The sequence below is a fragment of the Schistocerca serialis genome, chromosome 2 (assembly GCF_023864345.2).
Source record: "Schistocerca serialis cubense isolate TAMUIC-IGC-003099 chromosome 2, iqSchSeri2.2, whole genome shotgun sequence".
Taxonomy (NCBI): domain Eukaryota; kingdom Metazoa; phylum Arthropoda; class Insecta; order Orthoptera; family Acrididae; genus Schistocerca; species Schistocerca serialis.
Window position 1 is genome coordinate 848,641,521 of NC_064639.1, and position 11,165 is coordinate 848,652,685.

At 44.4% G+C, this 11,165-nt stretch overlaps 1 protein-coding gene across 2 annotated transcripts in view; it reads right to left on the bottom strand.

Annotated features, from left to right (window-relative positions):
• The window catches only part of LOC126458128 (sialin), a 311,357-nt gene extending 300,192 nt beyond the window's left edge, over nt 1-11,165 (bottom strand). For both annotated transcript variants that reach the window (XM_050094964.1, XM_050094963.1), the window contains exon 1: nt 11,031-11,165. In XM_050094964.1, the coding sequence (XP_049950921.1) occupies nt 11,031-11,145 (115 nt within the window). In that variant the 5' untranslated portion in view covers nt 11,146-11,165. The remainder of the gene's footprint in view (nt 1-11,030) is intronic.

Sequence of the window (11,165 nt, forward strand, 5' to 3'; positions counted from 1 at the left end):
TATTACTCGATTTCTAAGGCTGGAAATGGCCGGACACAGACAACTGGCAGCCTGCAGTCTTCCCCCTTCAACTAGATAAGGGAGACTAGCGACAAAGTTATATAAAAATAGTTATAAATTACCCATACAGACTGCGACGGGGAGAGAAGTGGAGCACCAGAAGAGGGTTTTGGTGGCGGTGTCTACCCTTGTTATGAGCGATAAGAATTCTTTTCCACATTTACACATATATGATGTATGGCCGAGGGCATACTCCCAGACTGCACATGAGCAGAATGGTTCAAATGGATCTGAGCACTATGGGACTTAACTTCTGAGATCATCAGTCCCCTAGAACTTAGAACTACTTAAACTTAACTAACCTTAGGACGTCACACACATTCATGCCCGAGGCAGGATTCGAACCTGCGACCGTAACGGTCTCGCGGTTTCAGACTGTAGCGCCTAGAACTGCTCGGGCACTCTGGCCGGCTGAGCAGAATGACTGTCATATGAAACGCAGCAGAGGCTGCACATGGTGCCCTTCATTTAGTTATGCTCAGTGCTGGTTTCAGCCTGTGCCTTGTATTATGGCCCACCAGCTAGAACCCACAGTCAGCTCTGCTGTGGAGCTGAGTGGAACCCATAGCCAGCACACCCAGGTTGATGTTTCTCAGCAGCCCATCGCTTCTGCAGCCTTGCAGGCCAGACTGTTGCATCTGCTGTGTTGTTTTCTGTCTCCCTCGGCACAGCCCTGTATCTTAATCTGTCATATATGTTAAGTAGAGTGTATGTGTGTGTGTCCAGGATCTCCTCCCAAACCCCTCCGTTGATTTCAGCCACATTTGGCACAGAAACAGCAGGGCTCACGAGTATCAGCACTGAGGAGTTTATAACCTCCGCCGACCTTTGTGGCCGAGCGGTTCTAGGCGCTACAGTATGGAACGGCGCGACCACTACCATCGCAGGTATGAATCCTGCCTCGGGCATGGATGTGTGTGATGTCCTTTGGTTAGTTAGGTTTAAGTAGTTCTAAGTTCTAGGGGACTGATGACCTCAGAAGTTAAGTCCCATAGCGCTCAGAGCCATTTGAACCATTTGATTTATAACCTCCTAGCACCAGCAGGAGCAGAAATATGGGCAAAAACATGTTTTTCTCGCCCCTGCCATATATGCTGCCCTGCATGACAGGTATATTGTGTGGGAACAGTACCAGCCTGCAAATCAGCCTGGTTACAGGACAGCCTGTACGTCAGAGGCAAGACACAGTTTTCTGTACCCCAACATTTAGGCTACCCTGCATGACAGATGTGTTTTGTTGGAGTGGTATCGGGCTGACTTGCATAGAGGCCTGTATGTCATGGGAAAATAAATGTTTTTCAAGCCTCCAATGTGTGGCCTGACCAGCATGGTAGGTGCGGTGTGGGAGTAGCGGCAGCTTTCTTTGTTGAACTGTATTTCAGGGCTATACATCCCGATGAGTATGGCTGGGGACAAGTTAAGATGGATAGAGGAGGGATAGGTAGAGTGAGGGAGAGGAGAAAATGGACAGAGGGAGGGGAGGAGTGGGAGATATATTAGACAGGTTGAAGATCTAGAGGGGTAATGGCAGGTAGAAAAGGAAGAGGGGGAGTGGAGATGGAAAAAGAAAGGAGAAGGGCATGGTCAAAGGAAGAGGGTGTAAGATATGCAGAGAGAAGGGGTGGAGGAAACAGACAAAGAGAGGGGCAGAAGGATATGAAGAGGCAGAGAGAGTGGGGAGGAGGAGGTAGACAGATAGGGGTGGGGAGATGAGGTGCACAGACAGAGGGAGGAACAGGGGAACGCAGACAGAGGAAGAAGGGGGTACATTCAATTATCCAATATACGTGTTGAACACACATGCAGGCGAAACTGTGGCTACAAGGGTAGTTTACTATCATATTGATTAACTGTGCAGAAGAGAATGGAAAGCATTTGATTGAATTTTAGAGATTGCATTGTATGCCAGTTCATCCCTTTCTTAAAACTTCACCTAGCGTTGGATCTAGGGGAAACCGCAAGGTCTTGGTATCGAATCCCTGTCAGACAACAGGAAATATCACCTCCCAGTAATGGAAGATTTGTCAAGAAAAATACATGCTTTGATGGTTGATAGTATTACTGATTCTGAACAAAAAACGTCATATGACCGTATGTTCTATTCTTAGAAGTTTCTGGGAAAACTGGTGGAAACAGTGGAGAACAAGATAAATACAGGTGACAATAAATGAAACATTATGATCTAATGTTTTGTTTAGTTGTGTACATTTCCTCAAAAAAATGTTCAAAAAGTCCACCATCAACTGCAATGCAATTTACAGCTCTTGTAGACACTGCTTTGTTACTGTTGTGAGCTCATTCATACGGTCCTTTACTTGCGAACACGCTTGTAAAATACGGGCTGAAAGTTCATCCTTTGTTTCCGCTCTGATTTTGTAGACTTTGCTCCTATGTCTTAGATGAGACAGGGTGGAAGATGTAGAGGGGTAATGGCAGGTGGAAAAGGAAGAGGGGGAAGCGGAAATGGAAAAAGAAAGGAGGAGGGCATGGTCAAAGGAAGGAATAAGATGACCCGGTGATCTCGGTGCCCAAGAAATGACTCCTCGATGACTGATCCATTACGTTCACTGAGGTCACCGCTCTTATTCCATTAGATTACTGTTTACGAGGTTGGTTTATAAAATAAAAGGTGATAAGTTGACATAAAGACTTTTTTTATAATTGTGTTATGGAGCAATCCACACTGAACTTTTGCTGGATGCACTGCCGGGCATTCGAAGTGGCATCGCGATTTTTGTGATTCCCCGTGGAAAAAAAGGGGGGGGGGGAGGGTTCCACAAATGTACTTCTTGCTGGTAAGAAGCTGCATGTTACTTCACTGTTCCTGCGACATTGTGATTTCAAAAATATAACCTGGAAGTACATACGACAAACGAAACTAACTTTGGTTTCGAGACGACAGCCAAAAACAGCGTTGGCGCCAATGAGTGACTGAAGTATCAGTATTGGTCGCGGTGCCCTTTGATGTTTGGCCTCATTACCAACAAGCGACGGAGCGTGCCAACATGGCGGCCAATGTTGGTTTCAATGGTACTTCATCAATCTACTCGTTGGACCAACTTCTGACGCCAACTTTGGCCCAAATGTGTGGACCTGGCTTTAGACATTGTGAGTATATTTGTATCTACGTGCCACGCACCGTGGAGAATTTTTTACATAGAGCTTAAATAGAATAATTATATTTTATTAAGAACAACTACAATTAACATTTAAAACCGTAGTAATTCGTTTTTAGAATATCTGAATCTGTGGATTTAGTAAAAAAGTTGTATTTTTGGAGGGGACTATCTCGAAAGCAGCGCAAGTTTGGGAGGGCGGTGGCACACGGTGCTTGGAGTCTTTCCCTTTGGAGCAGTGCTGCCGTGCACAGATGATGTTGGAATAATGTGAAGTATGTCTTTTTGCTTTGCTCAGTTGGTTACAAACGCTTTAATAAACCATGGTTTAATGCAAAAACTGTCACTTCACAGTGGCAAAGAACTAAACACCAAGCCATCCCCTTTGAATTTGTAAATTTGTGGTAAGACTTTATGGGGCCAAACTGAATAGGTCATCGGTCCGTAAGCTTACACACTACTTAATCTAACTTAAACTAACCTACGCTATCGCCAACACACACACCCATGCTCGAGGGAGGACTCGAACCTCCGACGGGGGGAGCCGCGCGGACCGTGACAAGACGCCTCAGACCCCGTGACTAACCTTTGTGGCCATCCTCTTTGACAGCCAAATAAACTAATATTTTACGTGAAGATTTCATACCTGCAGTGTTGGTTAGAGCTATATCTCCCTCCGGTGGGATTACTGGGGGTAACCGCCGAAGTGGAGCCCAATTGAAAGACTTGCAAAAGGCTGTTGAGCCACGTACAGCGCGATGTGGCGCAGTGATCAGCCCTCTGTACTCACATTCGGAAGGACGACGGATCAAATCCCCGTCTGGACATCCCAATTTAGGCCCTCAATGATTCCCCTAAATCGCTTTGGGCGAATACCGTGATGGCTCTCTTGAAAGGGGCATGGCTGATTTCCTTCCCCATTCTTTCGCAAGGCGAGCTTGTACTCCGTCTCTAATGACCATGCTGCCGACGGGACTTTTAATCTTTCTTTCCTCGAACCACATACCTCCAGATTAGTTACAGAATCCAAACGGATAGTTGTAAAGTTCCGTACCTCAGTTGGTAAAAACAGAACCCTTATGGGGTCACGAATATCTGTCTGTCCGACTGTTATGACCTATTTTTCTGAGGGACAGCTAGACACACCAAGTCAAAATTTGTGCTCTACAGTCCCTTCATGGCGTAAAAAAATAAGCTTGTAAGTCACTGCAATCAAAAGATATAGCCATTTGTGTCACATATTTTGATACTCGCAAACTCACTCATCACAACCCGGAAGCTACTTCCCGTCGACCTAGAATCATGAAATTTGTCAAGAAGCAAGATTACACCGCAAAAGTAAAGGGACAAATCCGAAAATGGTTAATTTGTAGTTATCTCACACGAAAAAATATTTTTTGTCAGATGTTTTCCGTGTGTCTGTCAATCCGTCTATTAAGATCACTTTTTACCAGGAACAGGTAGACATATCAGACACTAGGATCTACAATCCATTGGTGATTTAATTAACAGTTTTCTTATTCTTTTCCTTAACCTGTACTGAGAAACCTTGCTTCCTGCCAAATTTCATGATTCTAGATCGACGGGAAGTACCCTATAGGTCTTACCAAAATATGTGACATAAATGTAATTGCCAGTTAACATAGCGTGTTAATATAACTCAAAAATTAAGAAAATATGTAAAAAATTACAATAGCAAATGCGAAATTACGCAAATAAACATTTAAACTTAGAATTAAAACATTCCTGAGTCTTGGAATTCCCGGAACCAGTATCATGCCGGTGTCGATATCGATAACAAGGAAAAATCATCGAAATTCTCTCTTCCCGGGATGGATGAACTATCTATATATGTAATTAATTTTATACGGGACGCTCGGCACGCTGGTCCTACTAGCACTTGATTTTTTTTATAGCCGGCCGGTGTGGCCGAGCGGTTCTAGGCGCTTCAGTCTGGAACCGCGCGACCGCTACGGTCGCAGGTTCGAATCCTGCCTCGGGCATGGATGTGTGTGATGTCCTTAGGTTAGTTAGGTTTAAGTAGTTCTGAGTCCTAGGGGACTGATGACCTCAGATGTTAAGTCCCACAGTGCTCAGAGCCATTTGAACCATTTTTTATAATTGCAGATAAGAATGTGACAGCAGTAACAGTTATAGAATATACCTTTGGTCTGGATAGATTCTTCTAATCATGCGTCTTAATTTCCGAACTCCATATATTAAATATACACTGACAGAATTAAAAGCATTGCACTTTTGTTGCATGAAATCCGAAAATCTGGAGGTAAGAACCCACTGAGGTACTCTAAGGATCGCGCAGTACACGACCCCAGAGCCAGATTTTCCTCCCGTCATGTTTTGGATTTAATAGACAGACGCTACCGTGCGCCGTACGTAGCACAGCGAACGGTCTGCGGCTGTGAATACCGCGAGCAGAGCGCAAAGGGCTGCAGAAAGACGGCAGCAGGCTGCCCGACACGCCCGCCGCTGTAACAGCGCGGCGGGTTGCCAGCACGCTAGGAAATACGACACTTGTATCAGAAAACTTAACGATAACCAAATGACAGGACGAGGAGGACTAGTAATGCGTTTGGAAGCATAAATTTTTAGTATGAACGCCATCGACAGTCATCTGCAGTAGTAGTAGTAGTAGCAGCAGCAGCAGCAGCACTAATGTAGAAGTGGCGGGCTGCACTCACAAGGGGACCTTACGAAATCGCCCTCACCGATTTGATTCATATTGACAATTTAATGTAGATCACGACCAGGACTTTAATGTATGTTAACAGGAAGTCGCACCTCTCAACCGTTTCTGAAAATATTGAGTCTGAAAACATGGGCTTGCTTAAGCTGTATGTTCAGTAGGCGCTTAGTTTCATAAATGCGAGGTCTCTGGATCGAATCTCGCAGTTTTTTTTTTTTCGTTACCATGTAATTTCGACAAAAGATTAGTTGTGACCGTGCAAAGTACCAATATTTAATCATACACTTACTATTTCCTTCAGTGTTTAACATGAAAAAAAATGTGAAAAAGTTTTTTTACTTAAGTATACACAAAAAATTTCAATCGAATCAGTGTAGTCATTTTATTTATATTATCTAATCTACATTTCTGACACGTATAATGCGTAACCTACGCAGCACCCCACGAATCAGGATGATACTCATCGTAGAAACATAGCAAACAATAACTATCGCGACATACAGCAGATGTAATGAACGCCGAATTTTTGCATGTCCGTGGATTTTTTCATTTGTCTATTGCAAAACAAACTAGCTTTACGATCGTAAACGGTTCTCGGTCGCACATCGAAGAATATCACCGAATATTGGTGCCGGCAACTCACCAAAAGAAGTTGTACCGTCAGCTAGATTCAATACAGAGAACTTACAGGAGAACACTAACAAGGGAACCTCCCCATCGCACCCCCCTCAGATTTAGTTATAAGTCGGCACAATGGATAGGCCTTGAAAAACTGAACACAGATCAATCGAGAAAACAGGAAGAAGTTGTGTGGAACTATGAAAAAAATAAGCAAAATATACAAACTGAGTAGTCCATGTTCAACATAGGCAACATCAAGGACAGTATGAGCTCAGGAGCGCCGTGGTCCCGTGGTTAGCGTGAACAGCTGCGGAACGAGAGGTCCTTCGTTCAAGTCTTCCCTCGAGTGAAAAGTTTGATTTTTTATTTTCAGTTTATGTGACAAACTCGTATGTTTTCATCAATTTTTTGGGAGTGGTTATCACATCCACAAGAAAACCTATATCGGGCTACGAAGAAGAATCTTTTTACTCATTCGCCAAGTGTACAAGTTAGGTGGGTCGACAACATATTCCTGTCATGTGACGCACGTGCCGTCACCAGTGTCGTATAGAATATATCGGACGTGTTTTCCTGTGGAGGAATCGGTTGACCTATGAACTTGCGATCAAATGTTTTCGGTTCCCATTGGAGAGGCACGTCCTTTCGTATACTAACCGCACGGTTTTGCGGTGCGGTCGCAAAACACAGACACTAAACTTATTACAGTGAACAGAGACGACAATGAACGAACGGACAGATCATAACTTTGCGAAAATAAACTTTTCACTCGAGGGAAGGCTTGAACCAAGGACCTCTCGTTCCGCAGCTGCTCACGCTAACCACGGGACCACGGCGCTCCTGAGCTCATACTGTCCTTGATGTTGCCTATGTTGAACATGGGCTACTCAGTTTGTATAAAATGGTTCAAATGGCTCTGAGCACTATGGGACTCAACTGCTGAGGTCATTAGTCCCCTAGAACTTAGAAATAGTTAAACCTAACTAACCTAAGGACATCACACACATCCATGCCCGAGGCAGGATTCGAACCTGCGACCGTAGCGGTCTCGCGGTTCCAGACTGCAGCGCCAGAACCGCGCGGCCACTTCGGCCGGCTCAGTTTGTATATTTTGCTTATTTTTTTCATAGTTCCACACAACTTCTTCCTGTTTTCTCGATTGATCTGTGTTCAGTTTTTCAAGGCCTATCCACTGCGCCAACTTACAACTAAATCTGAGGGGGGCGCAATGGGGAGGTTCCCTTGTAAGTGCTTAATCGCTCTGCTGCTGACTCTGATATACTAGCGCCCCTACAAAACACACAGCATAAGCACGCCTATAGTTTTCAAACTCGATTTTCTCAAAAACAGTTGAGAGTTGCGTCCTCCTGTTTACACATGCTGAAGTCCTAATCGTGCCCTACACACCCTGTTAATACGAATCAAATCGGTGAGGGGAAGTCACCCTCCCCTTGTTAGCCAAGCAGCAGGCTAGTCCGTGGCCCACACGTATCAGCGAGCTATACGGGCTGCGAGAGACTGAAACCTGCGTCATGCACGACCTACCTGCTATGGACGAGGACCCGCTGCATCGCTCATTCTAGCACAAACATCCCGAATACGGTATAACAAAACGCAGTATTCAACAATGCTATCGTATACTAAACCATCTCATCGCTAAGGTTCGGTGTAGGTGGCCATAAAACACCACCAAGCAAAGTCATACGGAACAAGGGAGTCCAGATGCCAAGACATTTTTGCACAGTAGGCGTGTGATTTATTTATTGTATGTGCCTGTGATGCGCATAGTAAATGTGTAATTTACTTATTGTATGTATCTATGGTGCCACTGCCGCGCGGAATTAGCCGAGTGGTCAAAGGCGCTGCAGTCATTGACTGCGGCTGGTCCCGGCGGAGGTTCGGGTCCTCCGTCGGGCATGGGTGTGTGTGTTTGTCCTTAGGATAATTTAGGTTAAGTTGTGTGTAAGCTTATGGACCGATGACCTTAGCAATTAAGTCCCATAACATTTCACACACATTTGAACATTTTTTGTTATGGTGCCACTGAGTAGTAATTATGACAAAAAATCATAGATTACGACCTTATTCACAATGTAAACATTATTTCATAGAGACGACATTTGAAAATTACAGCCAAATCGTCTGAGACTTTTTTATCATGCGAGGTACTTTGATACATTCACAAATGTATTTATATCGATAAAAGTAAAAGCAATCGTACGGAAGAAAAAAATAACAAACTCTAGTTTCATCATATTATTGAGCCCAATTTAATTGCACGCAACTTTTATAGTATTTTGGAGTGGCTGGTTCATCATATTTGTTCCGTGGTGAATCAGTCAAATTTATGGCGTCTGCTGAGTCATTAATACTATTAACGTACGACAATGGCATGAACAGATATACTGGAGACACGATACTATAGGTTCAGATTAGTATAATAATAAAAGGCGCATTGCAGTATACTTGAAGACTGTAAAAATATTAGAAAATATTTCCTTGCCACCTGGATAAAAGCGTTTATTTAACAAATGAAACATTCCTGTAATTGCCTGTTGCTTCAATTTTGAAAAACTAATGAATAATCCCAAAGTGTCATGTGCAGTGGGACGCTCAGAGCGTAGATTGCTAAACCTAGGAAATTAAAAGATCACTTAGAAAGAAGTCGTGCGGAGTTCACAGGAAAGAAATTGAACTGAAGAAACAGAAAAAAATTGCACTGAAAATTTCATACATGGGTACATCTGATGACCTTCCTCAGTCAAAGAAGCTGGTCTTGAGGCTACATATTAAAACACTCTCCAAATTGCTGAAAATGTGGAAAATCGTACAAGGCGTTTGCAGGGTAAACGTACAAATGCGAAGAATTGGCAGTGTGCAAGGGAAAACATCATAAACCATATGTTGTATGCTTAACGATACCATTTATGCTTGTATGTTGTGTGTTAACCGGGGACCTAGAAATGACGGAGAGGCTCCGTCCCCGCCGCAGCCGCAGTGTCCACAACCCCACGACGACTACCGCAGTCCACTTCACACCTCCGCCGCCCCACACTGAGCCCAGGGTTACTGTGCGGTTCGGCCCCCGGTGGACTCCCCCAGGGAACGTCTGACACCAGACGAGTGTAACCCCTATGTTTGCGTGGTAGAGGAATGGTGGTGCAACCGTACGTGGAGAACTTGTTTGCGCAGCAATCGCCGACATAGTGTAGCCGAGGCGGAATAAGGGAAACCAGCCCGCATTCGCCGAGGCAGATGGAAAACCGCCTAAAAACCATCCACAGAGTGGCCGGCTCACCGGACCTCGACAAAGTCCGCTGGGCGGATTCGTGCCGGGGACCAGGCGCTCCTTCCCGCTCCGGAAAGCCGTGCGTTAGACCGGTCGGCTAACCAGGCGGGCACGGTTTATACTTACTTGAAATTCATATAACCTCTCCTATAAGACAACTTGGCCGTGCATATTACTCGATCTTACTGGTGCGTTATTATTTTGGAGTGCCAGCTAAAGGCAGAAACGTACAGGGTAAAACGTACAGCCATGAGAAGAACTACTTGTGCATATTTTAAATACTTGTTTGTCCGTTTATGAAGAATCTAAAAACTACCCACGACCAGTAATAGAGATTCTATGCATACGAACTGCAGAACTAGATCTGCGCTGGTATCGCTGAACATGAGATGTAAAGAGATTGACGATAAAGTACATTAACAAGGATATTCTGGTTTACTATCAGCTCCGACACTTACTAATAGCTGCAGTAACTCGGAAACCGTTGTGGACTGACTAAGCTTTAAGTTAGAGCTTGAGCGATAGATCTATTTTATTACCCCTTGAATTACACCTGCGTCCACTGGGAAATTTTTTTTGTGACGAATGTTTCATGCCATGACAAAATTCCGCCCCATATAGCAGTAGAAACCAGAATGTTTGTTTGGAGCCGAATGTGTTAACACATAGAGAAAGGGCAAAAGTTGACAACTGATAGCGAGGTTATACGAGAAAATATTGGGACCAACGGGAGAGATTCAAGAATCTGGTGAAAGAAGAAATCAAGACGTATACACGAAGTTCAGCGACTCACTATAAACACGAACAAAGCGCAAGTCGCTGTTTCATGGCGTGCCTCTAAGGGAGAAGTTTGTAGTGATATGAGAGACGACATATCTGAAAGCTACAATGTGTTAGGCAAAATTATTATCGCAATAAATTCATATTCAGAACGAATCAAAAATTTAAGTGCAATAAAGGAGACACGAAACTGGAAACTGAAACAGAAACGGCCTATCAAAATGTCAATCGTGGCAGGTGGCGAAACGTTGGCAGCTAAAAAATTATTCTCCAGACCACAGCGTACGTTCCGAAAACCGTACGTAACCACGGAAGAAATAGTAAACCACAAAATTCCAGTCGACGACAATATAGTTGCAGGAACTGTAAGCGGCAAAGTCTTAAAAGTCTCATAGCCACACTGTCGCGCCGTACTGTTAGGCATGTTGTACGTAATTTAGTGAAATGACTGACTACTCACTGCAGCCAAAGAGGTTCCCGCCGATCGGGTACTTGTGCTCACTCAGCTCCATCTGAGCGACGGGCTGCTTCATGAGCCGCTCGCGCTGCATCTCGGCTTCCTTGGCGTCCTGCATGGCTGTCCCCAGCGAACTGT